Genomic DNA, 15,673 nt, shown 5'->3' with positions numbered 1-15,673 from the left:
TGAACACTTTCAATATATTTTTTTAAAATTTTGAAATCCTGAAATTCTAGCAGTTATATTTGGACTTACTTTAGGAATATTTCTATTCAGAGCAGTTAAAAAAACATCTTTCTTCACTTGGGTCCATTGGATATGCTCTGGGGGCTTTAAGATGAGCAAATCACCAATATGCTAATTTTTTGTCTCTGTCCTACGTGTCTATCATCTTCTGTCACATTATTGTTACTATTTTTTACACCTTTTTTCCTCCGTATTTTGGGAGATGTTTTCAAGTCTGCCCTCCCTGTTGGAGAGCAGTGTTTGACGTCTGCCCTGTTAACCTGACCTTTAGTAGCTAAAATGTAGACGGCATTTCTGCTACTGAATTCCAGATTCCGTATAATCTTCCCTTCCCACCTCCAGCTTCCACGGTCCTTTCTCTGTGTCTCAGCCAATGTGTAATCCCATTTTCATCTCATTTCGAAGTTCATGTTTTCTCGACATGAGCATAGAACACAGCTGCTGCCTACTGTGCTCCTGGGTCTCGTAGTATTTTCCCCAAGAGCACACGCTTTCTCTGCGTCCCAGGTGTGGGACTCCCTCCTTCTGTGTTGCAAAAGCCAATTTCTCTTTAATTCTTGTTCAAACAGGTCTATTCAGGCTTCACCTCTGTTCACTCCCACCTCAGCCCAATGAGATGGCCCAGACCGTGGAATTATGGCTAAAATGTCCCTGCCACAAAATGTCACTACTGGCGGGAGAGGGGGTTGGTGGACATAACTTCCCTGTAACCAGCACTTGTGGCTAAACACTTGAGAGACACACCTTTGAAAGTCTGCAGTTTGGGGTGGAAAGAACGAACAAGCTCACTTTCTAAATAATTGGGACAATATATTGCTGACAACCCTCCCCGCCCACTGCCTCCTGGTTGTCCCCAGGTGTCCCCTGGTGAAACCTCATCTTCACTCTGGTGGATTCCTTCTCCTGTGGCTGCAATGACCTCCTCAGGGTCCCTTCCTGTCCACTGCACCCATCAGGAAAGGTTCGGCAGTCAGACCCAACAGGCCCTTGGGCGCTGCCCCTCCAGGCTCCCTGAGATCAGTGGCCGGGCTCAGAGGGGGAGAAGTTTAAAATCTCAGCCGGGGGGGCTCACGCAGGGGTGGGTGTAAGGGAAGGGCTCTGGGATGCCGTATAAAAAAGACATCGGATTTGCTATATTTCAATGGAAACGTGAATCACTGGTTGAGCCATCAGAGAGGGAGGGAGGGAGGAAGGAGAACAAGAGGGGAAGGGGGGAGAGAAAAAGAGAGAGAGAGAGAACTGGGAGGAGTAAGAGAATTCAGCTGGGCAAAGTGGGGCAAGTGGGGCTCAAAAAGGCACTTTCTGGACACTGGACACCAGGCCTGTGGGTCACACACCAGCCAATCAAAGTGTGTGTGGGGGGGTGACTAAAAGGCAAGCAGAGGGCGAGGAAACAAAGTTCCCTGGGAAGACAAGGAAACAGGCATGCCCGCCAGTTGGCTGGGTGAGCCCTTCCTTCCAGCGCCAAGAAAAGCACCACTCCGGCCTCCTGCTTGTAATGAGTGGACGGAGTTCACTGCCTCCGGAGGTTTTAATTACCTGCAAGCAAAGTGATTTTACTGCTTGCATTTGGAGGAGTTTTTCGAAAGTAGTTTCACTCTGATTACCTTCATTAATGAGCGATCAGGGTGCATTGAAGCAGAAGTGAACACGACAAGGAAGGCAGAGGCAGGGCTCGCGAGCCCGAGGAGCCCGCGCCTGGCCGCGGTGAGGCTCTGTCCCCCCTCATCGGCTTCGAGAACGCTCAGTGTTCTGGGCCCGGTTCTCTGTGGCACCTGGCGCAGGACTCGGCACAAGTTCACCCACAATAAGGAACCACAGGGGGTTCCTGGGCCCCAGGATGCTGCAGAGGGCTGGGCTCTCCTGGCTGAGTGCTCAGCTCCACGGCCGGGTGCGGGATTGCCTGGGGTGGTCTTGTCAGCTGTGCATTAGGTGAGCCTGCTCTGGGGGATGTTCACCCACGCAGACACTCTGCTGGGGAGGTTAGCAGTCACCTACCTCTCCCTGGGTCACCGGGGGTTCTGCACCCTCAACTCTCCTGATTTATTTTAATTAATTTGACACAGCGGTAAGTATTCCTCCCTTTATTTTGGGGGAAAAAATGGCTCAAAACACATGGCTTCACTGTCCAAAAAGCAGGCAGAGAGGCTGGGCAGCCAGGCCCTCTGCAGGGGCTGGGGCTGAGGGAGGGTGGTGTCGAGAGCTGAGAACAGGCTGACCTCCAGGCCTCTGCTCACCTCCTGCACCCACTGTCCTCCCAGCTGCTGGCCCCTTCGACTCCTCAAATCACCACCAGGCAACAGGAGAACCTCAAAGGGACTCCATGTGTACAAAAGAATATGGAAGCCCTTCCCTTCCGTCTGTTAGTATGCAGACAAACTCTCAGGCAGGGACCCAGAGTCAACATATTTGAGTTGTGGCTGGTCTGACAGCTGAGAGTTTGTCACACAGGTAATTAGATAAACTGCTTGAGAGCAGAGATTCAATGTGCAGTGTCATTTAGCAGCTGCTACAAGGGGGCCTTGATCTTAACTGAAGGTGCAACAGGGAGAACCTTAAAGAAGTTCCAAATCAACTTCTCCTCGCTCCAGTAATTAAACATTTAACTCCTGATCTTCATCCAAAGCCTCCCAAGTGTTGGCCATGGGCTCCACGACATGATTCTCAGCAGTCTGAGCCAAGGGCACCCCCCATCTCCATGCAGGGCCTTCTTCAAGCAGCCTCCTGGAGAGAAGCCTGGGGGGCAGGAGGCTCCCAGTAACCCCCTCCCCTGCCTCCTTCTGTCCCTTTCCTTCCTCATTTCCCTCAACACACTCAATGGCCCCACACCACAGAGAATCCACCATGTCTCCTGAGCAGGGTCCTCCTTATGGAATCTACAACCAATTTTGCTGGGGCCCTCTGATTCCTACTGCATGGAGGGTCTTAACCAGGGCTTCCCTTGCTCTCACTTGGGATTCTGAGGGGCTGCATATATCCTGTTTAGTACATAATCATCAATTTGTGCATTCATCTGAAAGTGAGTGGAACATCTCCAATAAGCTAGGGATGGAAAGATAAATCATGCTTCTCCACTGGCAAGCTGATAACAAGTTATAACAGAACTATCTCCTCTCGGTAGTAGTTCTGATAGCACCTTGGTCAGTTTGGGGCTCACAGAGGAAATCCCCTGGGCCCTGCAGGTTTCTCTCAGATAAAGAATGAACCCAGAGATGCTTGGCCTTGAGCTCCTGGGAAGGTCTTCTCCTCCAGCCATGGCAGAGCCTCACAGCTCCTCGGGTGGTGGTGAAGAGGGAAGTCACCTCAAGGCCATCCCTTGGTGGGTGTTGTAGAATAATTAAACGACAATATAGCACAGTGGCCAAGAGTTTGGGCTTCCATTGACTGATAAGGCCCTATGTGGTTGATCTTGTCCCAACACCCCTCTGACTTCCTCTCAGACTGCACTCCCCTTTCTTGCTCTGCTCTAGCAATCCTGGCCTCCTTGTTGGTCCCCAAACATGCCAGGCAAGCTCTCATCTCAGGGTCTCTGCACCTGCTATTCCTTCTGCTGGGATGCTTTTCTCCCAGATATGCAAATGCTTCCCTCCCTGACCTCCCAGCCTCCTTCAGGTCTTTGCTCAAACGTCACTTCTCATATTAGACGCTCTCATTAGCCCATCAATAGGTGAGTGGATAAAAAAGCTGTGGTATATATACGAAATGGAATACTACTAAATGGAATACTAAATGGAATACTACTAGGTCATAAAAAAGAATGAAATCTTACCATTTGCAACAGCATGGATGGACATGGAAAGTGTTATGCTCAGTGAAATAAGTCAGAGAAAGACAAATACCATAGGATCTCACTTATTTGTGGAATCTAAAGAACAAAATAAACAAACAAAATAGAAATAGACTCATAGATACAGAGGGATGGGGGTTGAGGGATTGGGTGAAAAAGGTAAACGGATTAAGGAGGACAGATTGGTGGTCATAGAATAGTCTCAGAGTTATAAATTACAGCTTAAGGAATATAGTCAATAATGTCATAATACCTATGTATGGGGCCAGATGAGTACTTGAAATATTGGGAGACTGCTCTATAAAGTACATGAGTGCCTAACCACTATGCTGTACATTTGAAACTGATACAGAATAATACTGAATGTAAACTGTAATTAAAAATTAAATTAAACTAAAGCAAAAGCAAAAAAAGAGAAGCTCTCACTAACTCCTTTCCTGACTTTATTCTTCCCATGTCATTTGTTACCACTTAACACACTTTATCTCCTATTTAGTCTCGCCCATAAGACACTGCATGCCAGAGCGCAGGAAGTCTGTGTGCTTTGTACACCGCTGTATCCCCAGTGCCCAGAACAGACCTGACTCATAGGAGGTACGTGTTTGCTGAGCGAGTAGACAGAAGGTTTCAAGCAGGGGAGCACCATGGTCAAAGTTATGTCTCGGAAAGCTCACTCCTAAGCCATCTGGAAGGTGCATTTGAAGATTTATCTGATCAGGAGCTGGGAGGATAGCTCGGGGGGGGTCACAGAGGCCATCCAGGTGAGAGATGGCCGTGGGATGGATGGATGTGGCAGCAGAAGGGGTGGAGAAGAGAGCGGGAGAATGAAGCAATGAGAAGGAAGCGAACTTGGCAGGGGTTTGGAGTCGGGGCTCTGCTGCAAGGAGGACCAAGGAAGATGCCAGTTTCTCGGGGTGGGGGGGTTGCTGCCATCACTGAGACAGACGCTGTGTGTGGAAGAAAAGGTATCAGGGCAGAGGGAGCAGGAGGTGGTGAGTTTGCTTGGGGGACACTGAATCTGAGGTGCTTGTGGGCCTTTGGGGGTGGGTCTGGGCAGGCAGCTGGAGACACGGAGGGGAGGTCAGGGATGAAGGTACAGCTGGGTCTTATCTGCATGTGAGGCATGGCTGGGACCATGGGAGGGGGCGGAATGGAAGGAGAAGAGGGCCAAGGAGGGCCCCTGGGAGAATCCATGTGCAGAGAGCTACTGGTGGGTGACAGAAGTCAGGCAGAGGAAGACAAATACTGTATGATTTCATTTGTATATAGAATCTAAAAATACAAAACAAAAACAGACTCACAGAAGCAAGGAACAAACGAATGATGACCAGAAGGGGTGGGGGATGGGTGAAAAGGCACGGGGTGTAAAAAGTACAAACTTCCTTATGGAAAATTAATAAGCCACAGAGACGCAGTGTATATTTAGCACAAGGAATATAGTCGATAACACTGTTGTAACTTTTGCATGGTGACTTAGAGTGGTGATCATTCTGTAAGGTATATAAATGTCAAATCACTGCGTTATACACCTGAAATTAGTATAATACTGTATGCCGACTTTAATAGAAAAATAAAAATGTAAAGCTCCTGGGGAAGGAGGAACCTGTGAAGTCAGAGGAGGGGGCTAAACCTTGGAAGCCATGGGAGGGGGCTGCCAGAAGATTGACAGATGCCACTGAGGTGATCCTTCCTGCCTGGTCCACCTAGACTTGGCATTGGGAAGGAGACTGTGATCTTTTTTTTTTTTTTTTAAATTTCTTTTTTAGAGAGAGAGAGAGAGAAACATCAATTGGTTGCCTCCTGCACGAGCCCCAACTGGGGATTGAACCTGTAGCCTTTTGGTGTAGGGGACAACGCTCTAACCAACTGAGCCACACTGGCCAGGGTGAGAGCATGATCTTAATGGGGATAGGAGCCGGCCGAAGACCATGTTGAGCAGTGTGCAGAGGGAGCTGGGAAGTGGAAGCAGCCAGGGCAGGTGACGCTTTGGGTGCCTGGGAAAGAAGGGAAGGGCAGAGATGAAACGGCAGCTAGAGGGACCCTGGGACTAAGCTTGAGGATGAGGGAGCCTGAGCCTGTGAGCAGCCGAGGGGTCGGAGCTGAGGAGGTGCCAGGGAAGAACAGAAACACTGGCGGGGGAGGCCGCAGAGGCTGCGGCTTGTTTCCGTACGTGAAATCAATGCAGCGTGAGACTTCCTCAGCTCAATAACTTATTAGCACTTTTTAATTACTGGGATGTAATTAATTCATCCCAAGTACAGCGGCTCTGTGAAGCTCACCACACGTGCTAAACTGATAACATTCTCCCACATTTGCAGGGCGCTCCACCAAGACATTTTGTTGCATAAAACCTAGAGGAAATATCTAAAGAATACACATGTTTGTTTTAAGTTGTGTTTCTTGATCCTGGGAGCAGATACTATAAATGGGAGGACCGAGCTCCGAGGCTGCTGTGCTGAGGGGGCTGCTGGTGAACTTGCAGTTCAGTCGCTCGCAGCTGGTTGCATGGGTGCCAGCTGAACCTGCAGGGCAGGCCCGGCTGCAAGACAGGAGACAGTCCATGAAGACTCCCAGTGGCCCTTGAGGTGTTGGGGGTGTCTGGCTAGAGCAGCTCCTGCATGAGGGCCTGGGGAGCGGGGTGCTGGGGACTTGTCAATTCCATGAGGTCAGCCTGGCACCCTGATCATACTGTATCCTCAGGTCCTGCACAGCCTTGGTCCCAGCGGACATTCAATAATGTCTCTGAAGCTGGGTGGCTTGGTGAAGGATGGCTAGACCCTTTTCTGTGGAGCTCAAAGTGAAGGCCATGAAGGGCACTGGGTACAGACAGATTCCTTTGCAAGGGCTGGGGGAGCAGCAATGGCCTCTGGACAGAATGTGGGTGGAACCAGGAGCGGAAGGACAATTGGAAGAAAATGGAAACAGGAGAAAGGGTTTGAGGGTGGAAGCCAGTGCCGAGAAGCCAGACCAGGCAGGAGGGATCTGCTGTTTTGTCCCTGGGCTCTTCCAGCAGCTCTGGGGGATCCTGAGTTACTCTTTCCTTAGAGGGGAGAAAGGGGCCTGGCGTTCTGATTGCTGGAGGCTCTGTGGGTTTGGGATGACAGCCAGCTTTCCAGGAGAAGTCTCCGGCTGCGCTTCACGCTGACATGGAGAGCAGGGACCCCAGCCCAGCAGCCACGAAGCCTCTCCCACCCACCATGGCTCCTCAGCCCTCCCTGCACACCAGGAGGCCTCCGAGGAAAAGGGAAGCCATCGCATCTGCTGTGAGCGCGCCTTGCTGGACAAACAGCCCCAAAGCTGGGGGCGACTGGGAGGGGTGGGCTGCAGTGGCACCACCTGTGTGCCATGGGGCAGGGACTGCTTAGTGCTCTCTGGGCCTCAAGGTCCCTGTCTGGGAAATGGGGAAGCTGGAGTAGCTTATCTGACACCCAGTCAGCTTGAGTCCACAGTACCTGGCTTGGCACACAGGCCTTTCTCAGCTGGCCCTCACCCACCCGTCTGCATTTGTCCCCAGCTGCGCCCTGCCCTGCAGGCTCTGCGTTCTAAGCACTGGCTCTTCCCTGGGTCTGCAGGCACCTCCCGCCTGCGCCTAGGATGCCATCTCTCACCCTTCGAGAGGCACCTCGAATGTCTCTTCTCCAGCTCCTTCCCTAGACATTCCCTTCTCATGTCAGCCAGACAGCCCCCTCCTCAGGCTTGGCTGACAGTCCCTGGGAGCCTTTCATTCACTCTGGAAACCTCCTCTAGACCTGGAATCAGGAGGTCTTGGTTCTCTTTTCTCTGCTGACTTGCTAGGTGAGCTTGGGTGACTCGTTACATCTCTTTCAAAAAGCAAGGCCGTTGGAGAAGGAGACTAAAGTTTGGTCAGTGTCCAGTTGTCCGTTAAATAAGCGTGAGGGCGAAATGTCCTCTTACCTGGTTGGTTCCCTGGAGTACCCACCACCCCGACCCTTAGCTGGTATACGGCATTGTCGCATGTGGGCAGGGGTCCTTCAGCCTTTTGCATCTGTCCCTCTAATGTGCCCTGATGTTTGCAATGACAGTGCCATTAACCCGAGTGCTGTCGATTCCGCTTAGAGTGCTCACTACATGCGGGGCATGGCTTCTTGATATGATTGTCATTCCCATTTTACAGATGAGGTAGTGAGGCACGGAGAGCTTACGTGCCTCATCCAAGGAGGTGTCGTATGGCCCCATGATGGATCTAGAGCTGGTGCCCTTGAGCCTGAGCCCCACGGCCCCTCCGCCCCCATGGTGCTCCCTCAGGCCCCAGCACCTCCCTGCTGCAGGGACCCGCTCCAACAGAGTGAAACCCCATCCCCTGTGACTCCTGCTGCGGCAGGGCCCTGTGACAGGATCTCACACACCTTGGGAAGCTGAGTCTGCAGCAGGAGAGGTCACTCACGGGAAGTGTGGGAATGCCCTGGAAGCCTGGGACTTCATTTATGTCCCTAAAGCAACAAGCCTCAAAGTAACAACAACAAAAAAATTAAAAAGAAGTCTCTTTGGCAGCACGATCTAGCTGCTCTGCTAACCTGCAACAAAAGGTTGGGTTTTTACTCCCGTGTTCAGTAACACTTAACAAAAGATTTGTTAGTGAGCCTATAAGATAGTTAATTAAAAAAAAAAAAGGGAAATTATCTCCTCTTATTTCATGAGCCTGGAAACTCTCCTCTGAAGTACCTATGAACAGCATGTAGGATGAGACGCTTGAGGTCCATTTAGAACAGCACCCCTAACAGGCTCCTTTCTTCAATAATTTCATGGTTTGTTTGGAAAACTGCCCGGCTATGACATTGTATCATCTGGGATAATACAACCCTGGCGTGGTGAGTGATTGCTGAAAGGCAATCTCTTCTCAAACAGCGTGGGAGATAAAGCGTGAATTCAAAACCGAGTCAGAAAAATAATTTAAAAAAACGTAACTAGTACACAAATAGGAACCCATGTCACAAGATAACTTTTAAAACAAACTCTACAAGAAGTGAAAATTACAGAGAATTCCACCCACCATTTTGGTATTCTCTGGTGGTCTTTGGGGCTGGGGACAATTGTGACTCTATTTTGCCACAAGAAGAAAGGGATACCATGCCTCACAGCCTCCGAACCCCTGATTTTCAGCAAGAGACCCTCTTGGGACTTCAGGGGGGCTGGTGTCTGGGTTGCAAAGTGATGATTTTGAGTTCAGTCTTGATTTTCTCAGATGCTAATAATCCTTAAGTGATGTGATATTTCATTCCAAGTTCATAAGGCACCCCATTGCCATGGCAACTGGAATGTGCTACCAGAAGTTCTCTTGCAAATGGGGCTGAGAAGGCTGCCTGTCCTCCCTTGCAGCGCGGCGAGGCCCTGTGTCCCCACGCGGTGCCCAGGCGAACCCCTCCCTCTCCATAGCACACTCCGCCTCCCTCGCCCCCTCCTGTAAGGACTTCTGGAGACAGATAAAACCCCAGAGAATAAAGTCATAACTTATCTTTGTAATGTCTGGTAGGACATGATTTTAGAAGTTATATTTGCATGGAGGGAAAAAGGTGTTTTTAAGTTTCCAATATCAATAACTCCCTGGAAATTTGCGACAAAGGACAAACGATCATCGAGGAGCTCAAGATGGTATTAAATACTGCACTGCCATCTTGGGGTGGGCACTGAAGGAAGCTGTCCTTTATACCCTCCTTTCTTCCAAGACACCCTCTCGGCCCCCACCTACCAGGGTCTGGAGCTGACCCTGAGCCTGAGGCTGTGACGGCTTCTCCATGGGCCCAACCCTAGGGTCAAACCTGCAGAAAGGGCATCTCAGGACAGCATCAGGCCGGCAATCAGTGCCTTCCACACCCACCTTCCAGCTACCATAAAGCCACCAGGGCCCAGATATATTCCCCAAACCCTGTTGGGCAGAGCCCTTGTTTCTGCCTCTGGGGATCCTGCACAGTTCATCCCTCTCCCTGCTCTAGGCCTCAGGCCACACTGGATTAGACACGATGACAATAGGTGTCATTAATATCAATACCTGTACGTCCCTCACATGTTCAGTGGTTTTTGTGAGCATCTTATGTATTTTTACCCACAGACTAGGTGGGTACTGCCGATAGCCCCCTTTTACACCTGAGAAAAGGCCCAGAGAGGTGGAGTCAGGCAGTCAAGGCCACACCTGGGATGTGGCAGAGCCAGACTGCGACCCCCGGGAGCCTCACAGGTACTGTTCTCCACTGAAAAGGAGCTTTGGGACACTGGCCCTGCCACACGGCCTGGGTGGGGACTCAGAAAATCTGTGAAAAACTCAACAAATCAGAAGGATTTGGTGGATAAAGTCAATCAGCATGAAACAGAAGCCTAATCTGCTTGCCCTGCCCCCCATCCCTCCTGGGTTTTGTAGTGGCTGTTTTCCCCTCGCATGAAATGAGAAATGCTGTTTGAATAACCGATGCTGAGGGAGGCTGTGCTTACTCTGAGGCAGAAATAAAAACCTTCAGAAAGATGCAATTTGGGGGATATTGGAAACTGGAGAACGGAACATCAGTCTATAAAATTCAACACGGCCAATAAAGCTGGAGCAACTGGTCAAGTGTTTTAGAGCTCAGAGCTGCTGGGGACTCTGCAGGCGAGCGGAGGGGCAGTGCTCCCAGACAAGGGACATTTTTCCTGGGCTCATTTTGGTCTCGTTTCCATAATGTGCCTCATGATTTCTGAAGCACCTCAGCATTAGCGTCATAAGCACAGCCATGAAAGTGTCCAAGACTGTTCTCATCAGAGGATAAACTTGACTTTGCAGAGCCCAGAGTGCTCCAGGGCTCCCTGCTGCCACAGCCCGTGGGTGAGGGTGGGAAGTTTGTCCTTCATGTGATTGCAGGTGGCATGGGCAGAGGCTGCAAGAGCCACAGGCCTGTGCTCCACCCTGAAATGTGCCTGTCACACATCCTGGGCTTGGGCTGGGTTAGAGTGCGCCCCCTGCAGTTCCACCCACTCAGAAGCCCTTTGCTGTCAGTGTTGCAGGCACTGGTGGGGCTCAGTCCCAAGCCTCCTCTTCCCCTCCCTAACCTCCACCCCCAGGCAGTTCTCTGCCCTCATGCAACCCCACGTGGGTTCTCCCTCCTCCGATGTCCCCCACGCTCCCACCTGTCCACACGTTGCTTCTGCCTGCTCACATTTCCTAACTTATTCATGTGTGGCCATTTGGTTTCAGGTCCACAAACATTTCTACAGGCTGGGGGAAGTACCATTCGCCGGGCATTTGCATTCTACCTCTCACATCTTCCAGCATCTGTGAGCCATTGAGTGTCTACTTGGTGCAAGGCACAGCGCCAGGTGCTGAGAATGGACCGGGTGTGAAGAGCCATAGGGCCTGCCCCGGGGGCTCTAACTTGCCAGTGGGACCTGCCACTGCCCCTCTCTTCTGACTCAGCCCAGCACAGAGCATGAACCCTTTGGTCTCAACTCCACGGACACGTTCTGCTGTCCATTCAGGGCCTTCCTGTCTTGCTCAGGGGTGTCCTGGCCAGGCCAGGCATGGAGTGCTGTTCCATCAGTGACCACTCCAGACCAGAGTTTGAGAGCCTGCCATGCTGGGACCCACTGTGCTGGTGTCCACCTGGCCACATTCTATGCACAGCACGGTCCCGATTCATGAGACTGTCCAGAGGGTAAATGTAGGTCCTATCACCACCTGGGTAGGGCCCATGTGTGAGAGGCCTGGGCACTGCCTTGTGGCCTGGTTCCTTTGTGTCCCACAGCAGCCAGGCATCGCTGGGCCTCTGTGGATCCTGCTCTCTGGCGGCAGGTGGCCACAACAGAACCTGCACCTCCAAAATGCCACTGCTGCCTGGCTGTGACGGTTCCAGCCTTCGCCTCTCTCTATTGCCTTTACATTTTAACCTATAAACTCAGTGCACCTGGGTCAGTGGTTAGACGAGCATTAGAAGAACCATCCCCAAACCCCAAGTCAGAGGGGCACGGAGCCGTCTCCCTACCTTTAAGGAAGCAGTCCTTGCTGCGGACAATGGCGATCTTCCTCTCCAGCAGGCAAGCGGCTCGGTAGAGCTCACAGTGGTTTTCATAAAACCTCCCATCGGAGCCGCACACGGGCACATAGCTGGGTTTGCAGGCCTCCAGGCACCGGCATTCGGGCTCCCCCGTCTCCCTGCTGAGCGCGCATCTGCTCCCGCGGCTGCACAGCTTCTTCCCGCAGGAGGCCGGCAGCCCTTCGTGGTCCGAGAGCCCTGCCAGGCAAACAGACGCAGAGGGTCAGCCACAGGCACTTGGGTGGGGTCCTGGGCTTCCTTTGTGGCTCTTTCAAGTCCTGGTGAGCAGAGGATCCATTTACCTGTGAGGCAGAGGCCAGGGGGCTCGCAGTGCCCAAGGGAGTCCCTGCCCTCCAACAGGAGGTGGCCTTGGGTGCCAAGAGCAGTGTCTTGTACTGTAGAGCTTGGTTTTTATGGCTCATACCAAACATCTCAGACATGAGCCCCGCCCACCTGAGAGGGAGAAGTAAATGGGGGCTACACGGAGGTGGCAAAGTGCCAATGGGCCCTGCCGACTGAGAGCAGGTGGGCTTTCCAAGAGACGTAGAGGGCTTGAGTCAAGCTCCCATAACCGCACTGCAGGGAGGAGGCCGGAGGTGAGGAGGAGCTTTGCGCAGGGGGTGAGGGGTGGGTCAGTAAAGGGCAACAAGGTATGGTTTCAGGAGACTAAGAAAGCCAAGCAGAGAAATTTCGGTCTGATATGCTAGGCACTGGGGAGCCGCTGCGGAATCTGGGGAGGAGGTGTAGAGGAAGGAGGAAGTGCTATTCTAAGTGTCAGGATGGGGGTGGGGAGGGCAGTCGAGGCAGGGAGGCCAGAGGGTGACCTTTTCCCCTGGGGAGAATATAGTTCTCCGGGACACGCGTCACCACTGCCTAGCACAGTGCTGCAGCCACGGGCAAGAAGCCTAAGAACCTGGAAATGGCAGTTGCTGTGTTGCTTCAGGTCTCCTCCCTGTGACGTTGCTGGGTGTCCCCTGTACTCAACACATGCCCAGAGCCCAGTGATGCCCAGAGCCCAGAGAGCAAAGTGGGCAGGTTGGATATTGTCCTTACACTAAAAGGGGACACTGAGCGAAAGGCCAAGCAAGCATCTACCACCAGCATCACTCTGTCACAGGAGTCCAGGAAACTGGCTGATTGCCACGTGGCATTAATGGCAACAGACAGGACATTGAGAATTATAAAGGGGTATCAAAATACAAATAATTAAAACGTGAATGTAGATTTCATGGCCACAGAAGTCTCTGCTTTTAAGTTTTAATTAAATCTTCAAAATACTCAGTGAAACAGAATGGCCCTGGCACTTGAGACTGCGCTTCCAGCCCCAGCGTCTATCCCATGGGATTAAAATGTCTAAGGGAAAAAAAGAACCTTCCTTTTCTCGTTTTTTCGTTAAGCCTACTTTTCATCATTATAGATTTGAAAGGAAAAGAATTAGTTATCGGTAGATTAACTGCTTGATTCAATAACTCATTTAAATTCCTCCAGCCTTGGCAAGCTAAGAAATATTGACGTTTTCTTGAATCAGAATAAACTAGAAGGTCAGAATATCTCCAAGCAGTGTAAAAGTGCAGATCCTAAGCGGGCACGTGAATGTCCTTTATCCACTCTGCTAATTGCTCGCATGTCACAGTGAAGGCTCCGTGGCCTTCAGCAGCCACAGTGCATGCCTTCCCGTCAAGGTTGACAGGCGGAGGGTGGCTCTGGGCTGGAGGCCCCCACCCATGGTATTTGTGGCTGCTTTGTCACCAACTCTGTTTAATGAGCCTGATTTCTGGAAAATAGGTTACCCTGGAAAGCGCTCTCAGCTGCTAGAAAAACTAACACAGCTGTAAAAATATCAGCATTTGTTTCCTTCCCAACACAGCGCCAGGACACCAAGTGTTGCAAATGTATCACCATTTTAATAAACCTCCGTGTGCAATGGGAAGAGCACCCACTAATTCCCCTGTTTGGATAAAAAAACAGAGCCAAAGTTTCTGAGCTGCTGGTCTCTTTTGCTCTGGCTGTGCCGCCCACCCAGACTGCGCTCTTTACTCCTAAATCGGCTCCAACTCACCCCCGGGGTCCATTTCCTGCCACATCATATCCAAGTGCCCCTCTCTGAATCCTCTTGCCCCATAGTGTCTGCTGCACTCTCTGGCCTCAGGAGACCCCACAGGGGCAGGACCTTTGTCCTAACAGGGCTCCTGTACACTCAGGTTTTAAGAGACACAACAGTTTTAAAAGCTGATCTTGACTCAGATTTTGCCGCTGCTCAGACCCCAGGCTGAGATGGAGAGGGTGGGGAGGGTCCTGTGTGCAGTGACCTTTTGAGGGGTGCATCTCCCCTTGCCTTCTCCAAGTGGGGGCAGGAGGGAAGCTGGAAGGATGGCGGCATGAAGAGGACACGTGTCCTTGGAGGTGGGCCTTCTGGGGGCAGGGGGACTAGAGTCTGGAGCAGCAGGGCAGGAAGGGGCTTCAGAGACCACCAAATCCAGCTCAGGCAGTCAACAGAAAGCCAGCTCACTCTGGATGGGGAAGAACCCCCTCTCCCCACCCTTTCTCCTTAGAAACACACGCGTGTGCAATCGCAGTGAACACCCCTGAAGAGCAGCGTGTGTGTGGTGCCTCTAGTGCCCACGTTTGATTTGCTTGCAGGTGTGACTGAGGCCTCGGTGTTACCTTCGTGTTACCTATCCGGGCTCGTGGAGGTTGTCAAAACACTCAGGTTCTCTCAGACGGGGGAATCAGCTGTTGGCAAACAATTGATTCCTAATTATTGCAATTAAGGTAAAAGCAGCTTTAAAGTCTTGCACCTGCCGCTTCCCAGTCTGCGGACAATAGGCCGGAGACAAGCTGGGAAGGCCTCACACAGGGACAGGCCTGGGGTCCCGTCTGCCAGAGAGACGCTGCCGAGCCGTGGCTTCCTCATTCAACAAGCCCCTTGTCACCACTTCCTCCTTGTTACCCAACCAGGATGAGCGCCCCACTCCTGCCAGGACAGTGATAAAACAGTAATGGGAGAGGCGATCAAGTGAGACCGCCAGCAGCTGCCCGAGCTTATGCGGACAACCACGGTGCATGGAAAAGATACAACGCGTTTAATTTACAGTCATCAGGAAAGCCGTTTACCCAAGTTAGAAACTGATCAGCGTACCAAATAAGCTGCTTTTCAACACTAATTAAATTTACCGAACACGGTCAGAAATGGGAATTGTCACATGAAAGTTATGGGGGCACGAGAAGCAGGTCCCTTTGTACCCGTCGGGGCTAAAGCTCCCTCTGTGATTCAGGTGCGGATTCTCCGTGCGAGCGTCGGGCCCTGGGCCGGCGGCTGGGAGCGCAGGTGGAGGTGCTGGAGGTTAGCCACGCCCACGCCGTGCCTGTGCCACCCCAGTGGCGGGACCAGGCACAGGCGGCGGAGCCCGGAACCTCTCTCGCCGCTGACCACAGCAGAGCCCAGACAGTTCCTAACTGGCTCGCTGGCACAGTGAGCCAACGCAAGGTCCCCTCTCAGGGACTGTGCCCTGAACTGCACAGGAGAGGAGGCCCGTCGGCTTTCCACCCTGGAATACTAACTGTCTGCCAGGGTACTTGCCCAGTGCACCATTTCTGTCTGAGAACCTGTCCTTGGCTTGACTACCGAGGAGAGCCTCTCCCCTTACATGGCCTTGGGAGGTCCCCACTCCAGGTCTCAGTCAGCAGTACTATGTAGGCCCCCTCCAGGCCCTCGGACCCCAGCAAAGGACTGCCTCCCCCCCCCCCATAAAGCCACAGTGAGCTGACTCTTGGCTCTAAGGTGGCTGCATACTCAGTGAGGCCTAACACA

General features: G+C 52.0%; 1 protein-coding gene across 1 annotated transcript in view; it reads right to left on the bottom strand.

The window, feature by feature from the left end:
* The window catches only part of FSTL4 (follistatin like 4), a 349,807-nt gene that overhangs the window by 165,285 nt on the left and 168,849 nt on the right, over positions 1 to 15,673 (bottom strand). The window contains exon 3 of the mRNA XM_016197562.2: positions 11,812 to 12,060. Coding sequence (XP_016053048.2) covers positions 11,812 to 12,060 — 249 coding nt within the window. The remainder of the gene's footprint in view (positions 1 to 11,811; positions 12,061 to 15,673) is intronic.

This window comes from Miniopterus natalensis, chromosome 4 (assembly GCF_054644295.1).
Source record: "Miniopterus natalensis isolate mMinNat1 chromosome 4, mMinNat1.hap1, whole genome shotgun sequence".
Taxonomy (NCBI): Eukaryota; Metazoa; Chordata; class Mammalia; order Chiroptera; family Miniopteridae; genus Miniopterus; species Miniopterus natalensis.
Note: the sequence above shows the minus strand (reverse complement) of the source record. Positions and strands in the feature narration are given on the sequence as shown.